At 40.3% G+C, this 19,376-nt stretch overlaps 1 protein-coding gene across 1 annotated transcript in view; it reads right to left on the reverse strand.

Annotated features, from left to right (window-relative positions):
* LOC110988604 (uncharacterized) overlaps window positions 1-19,376 on the reverse strand; it is a 138,108-nt gene that overhangs the window by 32,461 nt on the left and 86,271 nt on the right. Inside the window, exons 47-63 of the mRNA XM_087148740.1 lie at window positions 19,196-19,351; window positions 18,227-18,399; window positions 17,079-17,226; window positions 16,197-16,373; window positions 15,386-15,574; window positions 13,899-14,024; window positions 11,733-11,929; window positions 11,027-11,177; window positions 9,161-9,369; window positions 6,498-6,672; window positions 4,981-5,366; window positions 4,593-4,761; window positions 3,896-4,006; window positions 3,021-3,305; window positions 2,270-2,572; window positions 724-1,047; window positions 23-177 (exon numbers count right to left, since the gene is read on the reverse strand). Coding sequence (XP_087004866.1) covers window positions 23-177; window positions 724-1,047; window positions 2,270-2,572; window positions 3,021-3,305; window positions 3,896-4,006; window positions 4,593-4,761; window positions 4,981-5,366; window positions 6,498-6,672; window positions 9,161-9,369; window positions 11,027-11,177; window positions 11,733-11,929; window positions 13,899-14,024; window positions 15,386-15,574; window positions 16,197-16,373; window positions 17,079-17,226; window positions 18,227-18,399; window positions 19,196-19,351 — 3,434 coding nt within the window. The remainder of the gene's footprint in view (window positions 1-22; window positions 178-723; window positions 1,048-2,269; window positions 2,573-3,020; window positions 3,306-3,895; window positions 4,007-4,592; window positions 4,762-4,980; window positions 5,367-6,497; window positions 6,673-9,160; window positions 9,370-11,026; window positions 11,178-11,732; window positions 11,930-13,898; window positions 14,025-15,385; window positions 15,575-16,196; window positions 16,374-17,078; window positions 17,227-18,226; window positions 18,400-19,195; window positions 19,352-19,376) is intronic.

Raw genomic sequence — 19,376 nt, forward strand, 5'->3', positions numbered from 1 at the left:
TAATAACAACACACAAGCTCACCTGTGTATTTGACCCAGGGACGCCAGCCAGATGACCGTGCTGCTGGTTACACTGGTCATCAGCATCTTCAAACTTCAAAGAGGCATTGGGGAAGGCTCGGATACACCGGTAGTCGTGCTTCAGCCATCCGCTCTCACACTCTCCCTGGTATTCATCTGAGAACAAGAGATTACAATGAGAACATTGCTACTAGCTGAAACCATATCAGACCATCATTTATCTAAGATTGCTTCACCGATTTGTGATAAACGATCATATGAGCATTTTAGTTTATTTAAACATTTCATGGATGATCACTTAAAGAGGGTAACATTTAGCTTTAAATTTACTTTCTTAACAACGAACATAGCAAAAGCATACCATAGCATAGCACTGCATTAAAATAAATCAAACAGATAATTTGCGCCCTAGCACCATCTCTAAATTTGCAGAATCAAAATGAATCCTAAGTGAGACGAAGTACATCGTGACAAAGTCCTGCCAAAGGACACAAACACTGATACTGAAACTTTCAATCTGTGGGAACTTTGAAGTTGCCTCACCACACTAAGGGGGTAAGACATATGATATAACACAGTGTCACAGAAATATTTCTGCACAATTAGTACATAAGATAATTAGTGCGTTGAATGTTTGTGTTGGATCCATTCAAAATTAGAGTGCTTTAGGATGGAGTCGTAGAAGTGATTTGTCGCACTTACAAACATCTGGGATGATAACTTCGTTTGACACGCAGGTGTAGTTGACATCAAGATACTTGGCAACATCCACACATGGGTCTGAGCCAAATGACGCCACCTCTACTGCGATCTTACACTCATGGTGGCCTTCACAATAGGTGCGGACGGTCTGGAGTCCAGACAAGGACGTGCAGTTGGTTGGCACATCATGGTCTGGTCCTGGACATACCGAATTGTCCATGGTGCGGCCGTACATGGCTTGCACGATGTGGAGAACCTGGTCTTCTGCAGGGCAGCTCACATATAAGAAATCATCTTCACAAGCCCGAGCATACTGGATGTCATCTAATGATAGCAGAAAATTCAAAACATTTTTGATTTGATTGATGAATTTTATATGCTTTGGTAGAAGCATGAATACATGAGAAAAGTATAAACAACAACACATATGGGGAAAGTACTAAAAATAAGAGGTAACTGAATTACACTGAATGAAATTCAAAGAAAGTACAGGAAATACTAAATGTTACTGAACAGCACTACAAGAATAGATATGGAGGCATTTTCTGCAAGCCAGTGGGATGGAAAATGCCTTATTGGAAATAAACAGAAAAGGACAGTTGCAGTGTATTAACAGGAAAAAATATCGCGTAGTTGGCCATGACACAGAGATAAATAAAATAAAACGACAGTTACAAACACATACAGACAACTATTTTGATTATAGAATGGCTTAAACAAGATAAGCAACAGATGAACTGAATAAATAATACTTAGTTCATAGAAGAGATATGTACTAAATCACACCTCGACATTGTGACCACCGTACTGGTTAATTGCATAAACAATAACTCAAAAGTGACGAGTAAATCTGCATCAAAATATAGAACAAATCTTAGTAGCACTGCCAGTCACTTTATAAAAATGGATTTGTATTTAGAATTTCACATAAAGGAGGTTGTAACAACATTTGTGATTAGATTTGAAGCTTTTCATGGTGGAGGCAGCAAGTAAACTAGATAGGTTTGTGGTAGCACCGTGGATATATCTCTTTTTGAGTATGTGGGGTTCTGAAAAGAACCGGTGGCACTCAACATTTCAGACAGTATGCTCTCTCTGTCATCTCTCTGTCATCATTTGTGATACAATCAAGTAACTGAGTCCTTTGTCAACCCAGGCCAATTTACTGACTTCAAAAGGTATACAACGCTGACTTCACTTCTTTGCAAAACCCATCCTTGAAACAACATTTAGATCAACAGTTGCGGAAATCAAAATATGAAAAGATGTGATTTTGAATATTACAATTGTCCTGTGGCACTGATGTAGTAAAACAGTCTGTCTTCTCTTAAGACTCTTTATGCTGATTTGGCAAAATTTACCACAAAAAAATAATTTCCTCAACATAACTTAACATACTTCATAAATTCTTTTTACCAGATCCTACAAGAGTACATACCACCTGTGATATCCTGCATTTTTATCTGAAGTTTGTAAAACCTAACTCAGAACATCTCAACTGTACCACTAAAGGGCAAATGACCAAACAAAATGAGAGTACATGTACCTTGAACACACTCATATGTGGCACTGAGGTAGAGGTGAACACCGGTCTCAGAGCATGGATAGTCAAGCACCGACACGTCGGCTAGCCCACCACACCGTGTGGTATTGTCGCAGGCACTCTCGACAACATCCTGAGCCGTGTCTGATGTGCAGGGCAGGATCCCAGTTGAGAAGCTGCCCTCTTGTGGGCAGGTTTGCCAATCCGCAGTACGCCCCCACTGGACATCGGTGACATTGACTTTGTGGGTGTCTGGGCAGGCAAGGAGCCAGTCGTTTTCCCCGCAGATGGTGTATGTTGTAGATGCTGTTTATAACATGACAAGAATCATTTATGATAAATTGACTGGAAAAATGTAACATTGTTTTGACTATGCATAGACCAACAGCATGCTGCTGCTACTAGAGCCCCTGTAATGCTTTTTTTTACCACAACCCTCTTGAAACTACACTCTCATATTTCAATAAACATTACTATCAATTTTGCTATTTTATAGCTCAGGTTGGTGCCTTTTTGGTTTTTATATGGAAGCAAATTTCCATATTCATGAACCAAAGTTTGATGTCACCGAAGGGAGAAAACTTCAAAATTGCCCTGATTTGTGCACAAAAACTGCTGGAAAGTTTAGTTTAAGCTTTCTTATCTTTCGTGATTAAATTTTCAGTAAAACCAAAACAGTTGCACTTTTCATGCTGATTTGCTCAAAATGGCCTAGTACCAGATTCACTTCACAGCCCACTAAGGAAACACTTACCCCTTTCATATTCACATGCAAAGTTTCTGAGGTCATCACAATCCACTGAAACCCAACGTCCATCTTTCTTCTTGGAGAGTGCTGTGCACTTGTCAAACACATTGTATGACGGTTCATTGACCCCCCAGGCTGAGTAAGCAAAGAATGTCCCGTCACTCCAGACAAAGGTCTCAAAATCATCTCTCCTGTTGAGATCAATCAAGAAGTCTCTCTCTTCGTAGGCTCGTGGGAAGTTCTCCAGAAATTCTTGCTCTCGGAGAGAGTTGACGACAACGAGATGGCCACCTGGGTACATTTTCGCAAATAAAAATTGGCACAGAAGAGAAGGAAAACTCATCAGAGAGTGTGGAATGTTAAATGCATCCGTATTTTACATTTTAAAGATGGACATGAGCATACTCGTATATATGTAAATGTATGTGTGGAAATAATGTCTGTCAGCCTGTGAAGTTAAGTTCTTTTAATGTATGTTTGACTCAATCATGCATGGTTTCAGCAGAGGGCTTTTTTTCTGTAAATTCCACTCAGAGGTACCCATTAACAGTTACAAAGAGAGAGGTATGATGCTTAATTTACACCACTGCTGCCACAGGAAGGCACTATGTGGGTCTGTGCACATTCAGATGAAAATTGGTTATGCATCTGATCACTATCACATACAAAAGCTTATGTGCGATTATACGGACACTGCACCATCTTCAAGTTCTACCCTCACTCAGTCACAGACTATTTCAATTACGAAAGTTTATATTAAGTATCAACCCCAAATATCTGCTGAATATCCACCATGCTAAGATATGTATGGATGTCCATGAAATGAACAGAATGTAATATTAACTAAGTTGGAGGATCATGGCTCTCTTTAGACTACTCACCTTCACTCTCACACAAACTCTTGGCTGATAACCAGCTCCTTGTGTCATTCCGGTAGAACTTGTAGCAAGAATTCTCAAATGCTGACCAGCCACTCTTGCAGATGGAAGCAACTGGAAGGAACAGAGTAGAAGAGACAGAGCTTGTGACAGTCATTTTTTTGGAGATGGCCCAGGAACAAATTAGCTCTAATCCTCCCAAACTGATTGCAGCATGGCCAACCTCCCTCCCCATTTACAAACAGATAATGATTAATTAGTTCATGGTAATTACAGTAAGACTGTTCTAGAAAAGCTGGAATAGCCTAGTTATGTTGAATGCTTCAGAGGGAAGAGTAAAATGCTACAGTATTGACTGTGAGTGACCATTATGTATTTATGACTGTCTGTCAGCTTCAGCCTGTCAACAGCAGTCTGTATGGTCTCTAGACTGAGACTCCAGACAGTAGTTTGTCAGTGTGCATAGTTTGGGCAAGCATCTGCAATATTTCATACTGAACCCAATGAGCATTAATGCAGCCCTTTGCTTCCTTGATATACAAGCAATTCTGCTTAGACTAAGATTCCTTACAAAAATTGAAACTGAAATCTAAGGCCAGCAGCTTTGGCATTTCCCATAGATGTGTGTGTTATTTCAAACTGTATAAAGGCAAGTACATGTACTTTGGACAAAGCATTGGACTTCGGTGTAGGTAACTACCTGCAGCACTGCATCCATATAGCTCAAGCCTCAGGCCAACTGACTCAGTCGTGCTGACCTCTGATTGGATGCGGAGGTAGCGGAGAGTCAAGGGTCGAATGTCATTGTCTCCATCAGCGGTCAATTCAGTGAGGGTCACATCGATGCTATCAACTGGGCCAGACAAAATCTAGAACAAAGACAGACAAATTCCATTAAAAAGTACATTTTAATGCCAATTGTTTAAGCAATTTTTTAAATACTCTTTGAGAGATTTAAAGAGGTTATTATTACTGTTATTTATTCAAACTTTGGACAGTCACACATCTTGAACAAAAGGAAATTCCTGTGTCAAAGCTCCCGCAAATGAGATTCTTGATAGTGGTCTGGTTTTTGCATGGATTTATACCTGTGTCTCATTGCTGTTCATTTTCCGCATGGGATTCCAGATGACACTGTCCTCACTGTAGTGCAGGCTGAATTGGCTCATTCCTACGTCCCCCTCTGGCAAGGCAACACCCTGAAGGGCAAGCCCTGTCAGGGTTATCCGCTCACCAAAGTCCACCATCAACCACTGGTCCAATGAGCTAACCAGGCTGCCTGGCTCTGACACCCAGCCATTGAGCCCTGACTCTGCACTCTCTGGGTTGTGCAGGTGGCCATAGCGTGGGTGGTACTTGGTCATGTTGCTGGTCTGGTCAGTGTCATTACTCAATGTGAAATTGAGAATCGATGATGCGGTGATGCGGTCCATGTCAAAAGCATAATTGGTGATCCCAAAGGTGTCAAAGCAAACTATAAAACAAATAAACAGAGACACAAAAACTCACTTCAATGCGTTCTTGATCGAGTAATACCATAACATATTTCAGCCCAGTTTCTGAACAGGGTCATTTCTCTGTAAAAGCCTCGTTTGTTATCAGTGGTGAGCAGTCAGATTTGCTGACATTGTGCAATAGCATTTCTCCTGCAATCAAACTTTGGTGACAAAAGTGCCCTCAACTGTGCATGCACAGATACAAATGGAATTGAAACACAAATAGAAACTGAACCAGCCAGACAGAAGGCTGAATAACTGTATCCGGTGACCACGGGCATAGTCTTCCAAAGGCTGTCGATTTAAATTCCTCAACTTGACTTCTTTCTTACTAAAAAAGTCTTTACATATTGCAGTTCACCCCTGATTGCTTGCAAACTGCTGGATCCTAAATCAATTGAATGATAGGTCCCCAATGGCTATTATCCAGGTTGAAGAACTGAGCAAGTTTGAGCACAGGTCAGCTACTTCTCAGCAATACACACATGTAACACGTTCCTGCTAAAATAAATTGTTTTGAAAATCTCATCATCATGCACATTTTGCCATAGGTTGTATTTTTTGCTTTCATGGTTAATGACATCTTCTATAGTTTTAATTCTGTCAATAGATACCTTTGTAACCACACTGTGAAAAAAAGCTTTGATAACCAATGATGTCTGGTAACAAATGGTAATTTCTAGGTCAATCACTTAGGTGAAATTGGTTGAATGACAGGTAACATTTTAGTCATTACTTCAACTGCCAATTGCGGATAGTGCCAGCATTGTAATCTCTTGCTTTATGAAACAGCCACAAAAGACAAAATTTCATTTTTATTAAAACTCGAATGATGCATCGCAAGTCATAATAAACAAAATTGACGTATGGCCATTCTGAACGTATGAAATAACATTAACTAATTAAGAAGGCATGCAACAAAAAATAAGCTAACACCTTCTGACGAACTCTTTCAACAAAGACAATCAAATTTAGTTGGTAACTTTGGGCTGAATTACTTGTTGTCAGGAAGCTGGTACACTGTTCTGTATCTCACATATTGAATCTTGCTCTTATCAACGTCTTTGTTAAACCTCCCTCAACATTTAAAAAATATGGCAAAAACTTACCAGAGGTTGATGGAGCTTCGTCGGCTGTATTTGAGGATGCACAGCCATAGATTCTAACTTCATTGGACAGACCATTGTTGACCTCAGTGGGTACCAGGCGCAAGTAGACTGCATCAATCACATTGGCCAAGGGGTTGGTGATATAATAGTCGCTGTCAGAATTACCAATAAACACCTGGGAATGAAAGAACAGTTGCATGATTTATGCGGATTCTAGATGGTGCTGGGATTTTGACGAATAACTCATCATAATGTAAGCCTGTGTCAAATAGTCAAACACTCATATGCTTGGATCAAGAGCAAGATTGAGAGTTACCGATGATGGCCCAAAGCTGAAGGTAAGGGAAAATTTCAGCATCCATTCTCCTGAGACAGTCGTAAACATTAGTTAATATGGGACAAGCACAATTTTTATTCCCAATTTAAAAATACCTTCTGAGTCAGAAAGGAAAATCAAGTTAAAAAATGACAGATTTCCAACAATTTTGATCAACAATGTTACTTCATTTCTTTCAAACACGTGTCTTTGCCATGTTGGTGCTTTGTCAACCATTTAAGGCTGGTCATGAGATGGGCTCTCAACCAATAGGAATGGCTGAACCGTCTTACATATTTATGAATAAATTTCTAAATATTTATCTTTATTCAATTATTTGTAGGTACCATACAACACATCATGTGCTACAGCTTTGCTGAACTTTAAATAATTCCTCACTGAGAAAAGAGAATAATTATTACAAGCGTAATGATAATAATTTGTTATTTTGTGTTTTAATAAACATCGTTTTCTTAGATGGCCCAGTTTATGGAAAATTTGTTGTACCATTGAATATTTTTATGTCATTTCAGGTCAAAAATTCAACTATTCAAATGTTTGATCTGACTCATGCCTTTCTCATCATCTGGTATTGAGGCTTTGACAGCAATTTGGTCATGAATTTCAAGCAGCTGACTAAAAGGACCACTATTGTGGATTTGTGGTCTTTTTACTATCAAGACCTAAAATCTGCAGACAATTTTATGGATCTACTGCACTACTGTTGTGTTGGCAGGGATCTTGTGGCTTACACAGCAGAAAGCAATGGTCCTACTGCACTACGATTGTGTTGGCAGGGATCTTGTGGCTTACACAGCAGAAAGCAATGGTCCTACTGCACTACGATTGTGTTGGCAGGGATCTTGTGGCTTACACAGCAGAAAGCAATGGTCCTACTGCACTACGATTGTGTTGGCAGGGATCTTGTGGCTTACACAGCAGAAAGCAATGGTCCTACTGCACTACGATTGTGTTGGCAGGGATCTTGTGGCTTACACAGCAGAAAGCAATGGTCCTACTGCACTACGATTGTGTTGGCAGGGATCTTGTGGCTTACACAGCAGAAAGCAATGGTCCTACTGCACTACGATTGTGTTGGCAGGGATCTTGTGGCTTACACAGCAGAAAGCAATGGTCCTACTGCACTACGATTGTGTTGGCAGGGATCTTGTGGCTTACACAGCAGAAAGCAATGGTCCTACTGCACTACGATTGTGTTGGCAGGGATCTTGTGGCTTACACAGCAGAAAGCAATGGTCCTACTGCACTACGATTGTGTTGGCAGGGATCTTGTGGCTTACACAGCAGAAAGCAATGGTCCTACTGCACTACGATTGTGTTGGCAGGGATCTTGTGGCTTACACAGCAGAAAGCAATGGTCCTACTGCACTACGATTGTGTTGGCAGGGATATTGTGGCTTACACAGCAGAAAGCAATGGTCCTACTGCACTACGATTGTGTTGGCAGGGATCTTGTGGCTTACACAGCAGAAAGCAATGGTCCTAGCTGAGAGTATTTAGGAGCCTTTTATCAAACAAACCACTTAAAAATTAAATGTAAAGATGTACAAAGAAACTGGTTAGAGCAGGATTTGAACCTGGGACCTCTGAAACACTGTACTGGTGCTCTACCAGCCCTACGTTGGTGGCCCTTCCCATTTGTCAAAGTCTCCTGACTAGCAGCCTATAGAGCACCAATACAGTACGTATTCCAGGAGGTTGCAGGTTCACATTCTGGGAGGTTGCAGGTTCACATCCCCCAATTTCTTAGTTCACCTTTATAATAGGAGAATTTTAGTAAGTTCTTAGTGCTAAATACAATCATAAATCAAACTTCCGTAATTAATGAAACATTTAAGCAAAATCTTCTTCTGATGTTAGTGTGATGTTTGCTGTGCTTATCATGCGTGACTGTAGGATTTCTAGAAGGGATTGATGGTGTTGCTGTAGAGAGACCGCAAGCAATCAAGCAACAGATGGAAACCTGCATGGTGCTGCTTTTCAATAAAGTGTACTATATTTTTCATTTTAGTAACAAGTACAACAGTTCACTTGGTCAGATAGTGGGATGATAAGCCAAAGCATGGAGCCAAAGCTCAGAATCCTCACTTGCTAAAAATGGGCAGAAAATCATGTGCTTAGAGAACGGTTCATGATTGGTGCAATTGAAGATACAGATGCAAATTTGCCACCTAATGGAAATTAGCCTTATTGGGAATTTAGAAATGTTGAAGACTTTCCAGCATTCAGCAAATGAGCCCCTTTTACTGTCAAAAGTTGCACTGCTTTTATAGTGTTTACATACACACAGTGTGAGCTGGGATTTAGGAAAAAAGCTTCAACTCACCCTGGGTTGGCCGTCCTCCACATACAATGCCCAGTCCACGTTGTTCTGGCTGAAATACAGCTGGTACCTAACCAGCCAATTATTGTCTTTACCTTTGGTACTGATCATGGTCACAGTCTGCAGTGAGACGAGATTGATCTCCAGATAGTCTGGTGACCCAGACTCTGTTGAGACGGAACTGATTAGTTCACCACTGCTGCTACTGCAAGCTGGAGATTGGAAGATACGTATTCATAATTCAAAATCCATTTAAAATTCATCTTGGTCATAAAGGGATGCCGAGTGAGTAGATCAAGGCACTTGTTGAGACAGGTTAAGTGGCGGAGAGCAATTTCACAAAAAAGCAACATCAGAAGGACCATCGTGAGACTTAAAATGCCCAGTTGTATAACATTGTTTGTGACAATGATGGGTTCTATAATCAATTTCTTTCAAGATATATGTTGTTTCATATTACTTTGTGAAAAGGAGCAAACAATCTTTTGGTTTTCCCTCGCCGAACAACATACCACCCATTCGCTGGTTTCTAAATCATGCAATAAAAGAGAAGACTACACTGTCAGAGAGGAAACCTGACTCACAAAAAGAAAAACACACATTTTAACACAACTTCTTTCTTCAGATAAAACCCTTCTTCTGCAACAGTTATGGCATTTTATTCATGATTCCTAAATACCTCAGACTGTTTCCCTATTCAACAATGTGCAACTTGACGGTGCATTAACATTTGATAATGCCCGGTGAGAAATGATGATGCCTGCTGCATAAATCATGCGCTGGCACATGGATACGAGACAGTTTAATCGATTCTGATTGGTCAAGAGTGTGTGTGCACATGGCTTGCCATACCCATGCCAATTGGACAATTTGCACAAGGAATATTCCATAAAATGGGTGGGGGGTTGGAAAATGAAAGTAAAATTCTAGAACAAAATCACTGGAAATCCATCATATATTGACTTCTTTTGACTCTCTGACTAAAAAGGTATTTATGAATGGAAATAAATATGTGCTTGGCCAGTCTTATTAAACTAACGTTTAAGACCAGGGGCCAATTTCATAGCGCTGCTTAAGCACAAAATTTGCTTAAGCATGAAAAAAACTTGCTTGACAAATCAGGTTACCAGCCAAAACTCCATGTAATGTATATTGTTTTGGAATGGCATTCACCTGTCTTTTGGTTAGCATGACAATCACATAGATTTTGAGCTGGTAACCTTTGTTTTTTAAGGAAGTTTTTTGCACTAAAGCAAATTTGTGCTTAAGCAGCTCTATGAAATTGGCCCCTGCTTAGGAGACTGAACCCTGATAAGTTGCGTCCATTGTCCTGAGCTGGTCTTAAATTCTCGTTTAAGACCGGCCGAGCACATATTTCTTCCCTTATTGATAGTCTCACTGCTTTTGCTTCTCTTACATAAAAATGTAAGAAAAAAATGATTCTGAAAAGACTCCTTTTATGAGGTGACACAAAGGTCATTGTAGGTTATGATGCATTGCCAGGAAAGTCCCACACATCAAACTAGCATAGGTTTCTTGAAATCACTGGCAGCAGTCTCTGTAAGGCAAGGCCCCCCCCCATTTTCCTGTTTGTGTTCATGTTCCTCCTGTCCTGCGTGCACTACTTGTATTTCTGCAACAGGGCCATGCATTCAGTTGTGGACAGAACAGCACTTTGACAGCATTCCCTGAACATTTAATCCTCATCGTGATAATGAGTTGCATTTCATCATTGCAGTTGAAATGAATTGCCGTGCTTTGTGAAGTCAACTCAAGCCCTCATGCTTTGGGTCAGATGATTGGTGATAAAATGATGCATGACCCAAGTCAACTGATGACCTTTGGCATCCTACGGGTTCTTCCATTTACCTGTAGGGTTGTACATCCCATACAGTTCAGTCCGCAGGCAGGGGGCATCGTTCCATGCGTGAGGAAACAAGCGAACAGACACCACGTCACTCACAGAGGGCTCCAACTCTGTCTTCACAATGCCATTCTTGTCAATGTTGCCATAAAATATCTAAAGGTAATGATCATTTTTAAAAAGTTCACTGTGGGCACTTAAACTTTGATATGCTACGAATAAAATACAAGTGTATGAAAAGGATCTGAATTTGGATTCAACTGGAATGAAAGTGAGTTCAAGTTTTATTTTAGAGGCAATTCAATATCAATTTCACAACCACAACTGATAATATTTCAAATATGAAATAAACTTTTTGAAAAGCAACAGATTTGCAAAGGTCAACTTCTAAAATCAATTAATATTATTATTAACATAATGGATTTTTCATAAAGAAACCAAGGATTTCTTAAAAGCCGGGTGAGAAATGAAGATATGCTCAGCTTTAGATGAAAAGGTTGATAAAAACTCATGGAATCAGGAGAAAAGAAACAATCCACATCAGCCAAGAGAGGAATTTGAACCTGGGTCACAGAACCCTCCCAGAACTGAGAGGTGAAAAATGTGCCACTCCACCAACCTGACTTATTTTTGCCACTATGTCAGTCTCCAACTCAACCTTCACTTCAACAGAGCCATGCAGTTCATATATAAAGCAACCGACTCACACACCTTTGCATCCCCAGTGGAGTCCTCATAGATATTCCATGTCTCTCCATCTGTACTGTAGGACATGTTGTAGTACGTGACCCACTGGTCCTCTGTCTCCATCCCCTGAACAGCAACCATGGTCAACAGGGCTGGAGTGGTTAAGTCAATCTGCAGCATATGGGGACCAGTGGTGTTCACTGGTTCCCAACACAGCTGACCTGAAAATATCAACATGGAATTGTGTGTGCTTATATTAATAAGGGGATAAAAGTGAGATGGGGCCGTTTTCAACTAAAGTAAACTCTGGATAACTCAAACCTCAAGGAAATTGATATACATTTGAGTTATTTGAATTTTGAGCCAATGAAAGTTCCTGAGTCTTGCCCACACATACACACACAGTGCACAAGTAACCCTACTTGCCCCTGTGGTGGCTATTGAAGAAGTTATAAGTGGTTACTTCCTTATATCAAAGAATAGGTTTCTTCTAAAATCATCACTTTGCTGAGATTTCATGTTTTCTTAGGTAAAATTTTTGATTCTACTGATTAATTAAACATAAACCACCAAAAGTGTGTACTTCTTTGTGACAATGCTTTCATTCGGTGTACTCTGCGGGCGCGACGCGCACAGCTTGCTCTCTCGTTTGGCGGGGCCAGGCCACAGCATCATTCCTTTTTAATCGCTTGAGAGCATGTCATTTTGCATTTCAACACATTCAGGTGTTAAAACAAATTTTAAAAAAAATTGTGTGTTTTTGTTTGTCTTTTCATTCCTTTACTTTTCCTTTTTACCTACCCTTTTAAAAACAATTCAAGTGAGATTCGGCAACACGTAAAGCACATTTCCAGCACCACCACGGGAATGCAAGTCCATTGTGTCTACACACGGGCTGTGATTGGACAGTCAGCATGTGTATGAGTGGTGCGGAAGTGCTGCAATTGGGCAGGCAGCAGCAGCCAGGCTCTATCCGCGGCACGCACAAAGCTTGCTTCAGTGTGGTCACATGATCACCATAAAGAGTCAACAACTGGACTGCAAGTGTCCACGCTACATTCGGGCACTGATAGCAATCAGACTTGCTTGAAAGCCAGGATTTGTTTAGGCTATGTGGTGAGGAGTCGATTACAATGGCACTGGCAGCAAGCACGCTCGTGTCCTAAGGCAAAAAGACAAAGCGCGGTTTGCAGAAATGACTCATAACTAAGTCTCACGTTTTTTTCCACTGATTTGGCGGCAGTCTTTTTGGATCGGCCCTTCAAAAACTTCAAGCAGATGTAGTGATGTTGGCATTTTCAGTTATAGAGGTATTTTTGTACATAAGAGTCTATTCTTTTGGCAGAAATGAAGAATGCCTTTAAGATAAGCGGGGTTTCAAGTTAACTGACTTTGAGTTATTGAGCGTTTATTGCATATTTAACACCGTTAGAGGCTTAGGGATGATAATGTTCCAAGCTGAATACCAAAATCTCCTCTCACAGAAAAGTGGAAGAGAGCACAGCTGAACCAGTATGAAGTGAAATGTTGATTCTCTGAAATGCTGACTCATGAGTTGTATCACACATACCAACATGACAATGAGTATTGTCAGGTAAAAGTCTTCGCCTTGATGAAGATAGAGTCAACATTTTCACATGAAATTAAGAAAGCATTCAAGACCAGGTGGTACCAGTTAAGAACCATCCAAGTTGACTCAAGACCAATGGGAACGGGCAAATTGTCCGAGGTTTTTTATAAATAATGATTTTATAAAAAAAAACTCATTTGAAATTAAAAACTGTTTTTCCAAGGGCACTCTGTGCTTGTGCTTGGATCCGTCGACCTTTCGGATTCGGAACTGGAAAAATTTTTTTTTTAATTTTGAGAAGTCTTGGATCTGCCGACCAACAATTTATCAATATAAGTGTACAATTTTATCATATTTATGCTACACTGCCCGGCCGATGGTGAAGTCCCTGATCCTTAGCTGCTAGTGATAGTCGTAAGAGGACTGCTAATTTTTTTAAATTTTTCTCTCCAACTTCAAGACCCTTATTTGTTTTTCTTGAGACCATGGAAACTACATTTTTGGGGTTTTCTTTTCTGTCCTCCAAAATTTGTCTTCAAAAAATTTTGAGCACCACCTTCTAAAAAAACCTCTCCTTAAATATCATACAGTTGATCATACATTATACATTTTCATCTTACCGCTAGTCCTCCCAATCATCAGTCGGGCATGTCTTGGTTGATTGTCTGTTGGCGATTTGACGGATGTTGCCGTGATCTGCTCATCCTTGATACGCCCATCAACCATCCCAAGGGTTTCATAGTTGTCTGTCAATAAAAAAAGAGGCCTTTCTTTTTGGAAGCAATACCATGGGTAATTAATGACATTATTATATACATACTTGTAGTTGGGTTACCAGTTTCAGCTAAAGCTATCAGGTAGGAATATTTGCCAGATGTCCAGGAAAAAAGGTCTCTGACCTTAACAAATGTGCAGGTGAATCTATGCCTTAGGGACACAAGTGAGCAGTAGTATATTTTTACATTAAATTTCAATTATATGTAGGAAAAGTTTGGAGACTTTGCATCACTACACGAACATCTATAACTGCAAAAAATCATTTCAACCACAGTTGAAAAATAGTGAACTGTGTCTTTGCACGCAATTTAGTAGTTGATTTGAGAATTGAGAGATTCTACGGCACGTTTGAAATGGCTCGCTGCGGTTGCAAAAAACTTAAGTAAAATCACTGGAAAACACTCTAAAGCCGTTTTCTTGTAGATTTTTTTGACTTTGTGGAAAAAGTAAACGTAACTTATTAGAGTGTCCACATAATATACAAGAACCGGAAGGTTTTTATTCATTTATTTACGTGTAGTTTGGTTTTGTGAGCTTGGTTTTGTAAGCTATTCGTTTCAATTTAAGAGATCATTAAGCAAGAAAAGAATTCTGAGTTGATTTTGTCATTTATCTCTATTTCTTTTCACCTTCCTAGTAATCCAGAGTACTTCATAAATTCACATAAATATAGCCTAGTTTGACTAAATGATAAACCTTTTATGACCCAAGAATAATTGTAAATACTGCAAGTGGAAGAAAATGGACAGTGAATTAAATTGTATATAACAACCTGTAAAAACAGAACTGAACTTATCCATCTTTGGGATCATTCATAGTCTGCAATCTAGTCTTTTTACATCTTTCCAGTCACAGTGTCTTAAGAAAAAACAGGTATTTGTGACAAAGTACACATATATGTATGGTGGTAGTGTTTTATCTCACTCAAATCAGCCTACATTGGACTTATAATTTTGATACCTCATACCAAGCTGAATTACGTTTCTTCATATATTTACGCTTGCTATTGAACAAATTACAAGCTGTATGCAGAGGCACAATATTTCAAAAAGTGAAGGTCCAAGGTTAGAATAATAACTTGGCACAATATGGTACAACAGCCTAGATGGTGGCTGTCTGCAGCTGTTGAGTATGAAAACCGACAATCCTGGACAAATCTCGTTGGGCCTTCAACCCCCAGACCACCCCTTTCAATGTTGGGTCTATGCGCGCGGTCTGCGCTCCGGCTGGACATGACAATTGACCGGGGGAGTGGGATGAGGGGTTGGAGAGTGTATGGCTATAACCAAGTGTCCCGACAATTTTGTCCAGGATTTAGACTAACACCCACCTCCGCAGCTGTTAGACGGATCGCATGTCTGGAACTCCTCGGTGTAATCTGGGTTAGGGCAATCGCTTCCGTTGTACTGGGGCTTGGGGTCAGTGCAGGTGCGTGTACGGTGCTTCAAACCCTGGTCCCCACAGCTCACCGTGCAAGGGATGTTAGCCCATGCAGTCCATGAAGTAAAACCACCATCAACTGTGTGGTATAAAAATGAGATTTCAAATTTAAGAAAGGTACAGTTGACATGTAATTACAGTAAGCTGCTTCAATTTCCAAAGTATTACATCTATGTTCGTTACATATTTACATCGAACAGAAAAAGAGATGGAGTTGTTTCACAACGCACACAAGTGCGACTAATTTTCTGTTGAAATGCACAGTGCTTCCAGGAACGGTCATGTGACACGTTGCACTTCTATTTCACCAAGTGAATTTGATATTTCATGGATGGAGTTAAGTAGAATGTAACACCACCATTAATTGTATGGCACTACCGTTCTTTTTGCTTTTTAACAGTGATACAATTAAAATTCATGTAAAAACCAAAACACAATCCTATATGGAGGATGCATCTTGGCCTAGTAAACAGAGATAATAATGCAATGTAGTACCTTGGGCACTGGTAATTATTTATTATTATTAGCTTGCCGAGATGCGCGCACCTCAGAGTTTATGAATTTGCACAGGAGTGGTGTACCAGTGCTGCATCTTCTTAGATTACTCTCCTGAAACCAATTCCATCTTAGGACGAATGAAATCACTTTGGAACAGATCCTGACTGTTAAACTGCTTGAGCACAATCACATGTATTTCTTACTTGGACAGGGATGAGTGTTACAGTCTCTTGACTGTGTTGAATCATCAGTAGCTGGGCAGTCATCCCCACCGTACTTGGGTGCAGGATCACTGCAAGATCGCTGGCGTGTTTCTGTTGATCCTGCACACGTGACGGAGCAAGTCGTCCATGATGACCACTGGCTCCACTGACCGCCAACTGTTGGTAATGATACAACCAACATGCAGTCATTAATTTAGGAATCCTACTGGCCAGGGGGGGTATCCAGGTCAATGCCCCACAACTTACACCGTGCAAAATAACATGTGTGTTTGGGTGGATGGTGTGACTAACTGGTGAGCAAAGCACTCGCATTCTTATACCCAGTAACTATGGCCGGAGTTCGACTCCAACCTAGCACTCGGGCCTTAAGTGAGTAGAATTGTTCACTCATTCTCTCCTGTGAGGGTTTTTCTCCAGGTAATTTGTTTTCTCCTCAATAAAAATCAACACTTTTGATTGTTTGCACAGGTCAATAAGCAGCTCAATAAGGCGCATTAGCGATGCCTTCAACTCAACCATGTTCCATCAGCCTTTAAGCTGTTAGTATGATTAGCCCCAATCATCAATAACAAAGTAACATGGCAGATGAGATTTGAAGCTTTTCATGCTGGAGGTAGCAAGTAAACTAGATAGATTTGTGCTAGCACCATGGATTTATCTCTTTTTTGAGTATGTGGGGTTTTGAAAAGAACCGGTAGTACTCAATGTTTTGGACAGTACGCTCTGTCTGTTGTCTGATGGTTCTACTGCAAACCTATCTAGCTAACATGGCAGCCTTATACACTGTAACTTCCTTGAAATGTGTCATAATATGTGAGACAACTTGAAGTTTGGAACAGGCTGCTATGCACATGAACTTACTTGGGTTGTATCTGCCGTACAGTTCCACCCTCATAGCAATGGCTTCGTTCCACGTGACAGGGTAGAAACGAACATAGGTGGTCTCATTGACTGGATTGGCTAGGCTCGACACGACTTCTGTGCCTGCATCATAACTTCCTTGAAAAACCTGTGGAAAGGAGAAAAAATCAGTCAGAATCGAAAAACAAACTGTCGCAGGGTTCAGACTTGATATGATCAGGTTGAATTTTCCCATAGAGGATTTTTTCTTGTCCACAGAGGTTAGTCCATTGTTCAATTCTGTCCTTGGTGGAATGTAGTTAGTGAGCTTTACTGTCCATGGGAAAGTGCTAAATTTAGAATTGACGGATCACACAACACTTTTTCTTCAGGGAAGTGGTAAACACCACTATATGAACACACCAGTGCTCTATTCAGAAGCAAAGTAAGACAATATTAATTTGGGAGGGGTGTGGTCGCAGGAACACTTCCAGACATCACCAGGCTGTCTCAAAACAACTACATATGACTGTGATGGTGGTAAGGTAGGGTAGTGGTGAAGAACTGGACACTACTTGATGCTAGGGGCACTACACATCTTGCTGAATATGGAGGATCATGACTGATCTATGGCCGATTGCATTGCTTTTTAAAATGCTGACAATACACTGCTGAAGCTGTTAAACACCAGTCAGTAATAAAGATGGTCACTGACTTAGGACATCAATTAGGTATTTGTCGTGGTAATTTCCTTGTGGTGGGCGGTATTTGAAGCACAAATCTATGGCAGATGATTCTGTGGCAATCGAATTATAATGAAGTGTGAAAACCTCTGTTGGATTGGAAGTTATAGCATGCAAAACACCTGCCTGAAAAATTCTGCACTCCCTGAAACATGAGAAAATTTGAAGTGTTTATACTAACTGTGACTACCCACAAATGTGAAAGGAATATTGGATGGTATCCATGTACAAATTCAGTTGAAAAAAATGAACACGGATGTCTACGTGCACAGCTGAAAACTGGGGGTTGAATGTGGGTGAGGGAATCTGTCCCTCAAAAGGCAGAACAAATCCAGTTTTTTAAGGATTATTCATTATAGGATTATAATGAATAATTATTAAGATCTTTCATCAATCTCTTGAGAGCGAGCCTCGATTTCAACTGACCTTGACTCCACCTGACTCTGTGTAGTCCATCCAGTCTGATCCATTCAGGCTTGTAGAGAGAGTGTATGTGGTCACCCATTGGTCATTCTGGCCAGAGCCAGATGGTGATCGTCCCTCCACTGCCACTCGACGTAGCGTAATGGTGTCTGGCAACTCAATCTGAATATAATCACCTGAAAACAATAAAAATAAAAACACAGAAATCTTGATCCATCTTGAAGGCCAATAATAAGAACATGATACGAAGCAAAACAACAATGACCATTTGAAAATACTGAACAAACTAACTTCCTCAAAACAAAGGCAAACACAAAAAATTGTGAAAAACCCAGAGCTAAGATCGATCACCCTTCACCTTAGCTGGCAAGGAAAACAACAGGTGGACAATCTGTAATTCTAGGGGCATTATTTTCCAAGCATTGACCGTTTTAATCACTTCACCAGAGAGACCAAGTACATTATAATACCTCATCATCCCCATCATCACGTCAAAGTATTTGGCACTTGGTATCTGAAGCATCTGTCAGTCAACAGTGCTGATATATATAATTATCGCTGCACATTGGGCTCATAATATTTGAACATGTTAATAAGATCTGGCCATCTCTATGTGTACATGCACAGGTACTGGTAATGCTGACAGATTCGACTGCTACGCACGTCTTCAATCACCTCTGACAATGTTGGAAATGCTAATTCATGTGTGTATACATTTTTTATGCATATTAAGGCAGGACGTTTTTTTGTCTTCTCAAAGACTTGGTAAAATAATATATTTTTTGTGCACTGTGAACACTGTTTTGAGCCGAAGTTTTGCTGATGTTTTCCTTGACTGTTCCTCTTCCTTTCGGTACATTAACTCTAACTTAAAAATGCCTTTTAAAAATTGTTTTCCCATAAAGGGGTCAATCCTGTGGGGACCTTGCTTTTCATGGTGGAGTTTACAGCAAAAGCTAGCATTCTTTCTACCTGTATCAGGAGTAGCCGGTACCCATGCATGATCGGCGTTGTTATCATTCAGCCTGGCATAGCTCCCTGCATAGCTGCTGCCTGTGCCCTCTGACACTGTGATCATGGAATCCGCGATGGTACCATCCTCCATGCCTAAAGCATAGTTATCAGTGTCTGGTGAAAGAAAAAATCTCTAGCA

This window comes from Acanthaster planci, linkage group LG18 (genome assembly GCF_054643075.1).
Source record: "Acanthaster planci isolate LZ-2023a linkage group LG18, COTS_SCS, whole genome shotgun sequence".
Taxonomy (NCBI): domain Eukaryota; kingdom Metazoa; phylum Echinodermata; class Asteroidea; order Valvatida; family Acanthasteridae; genus Acanthaster; species Acanthaster planci.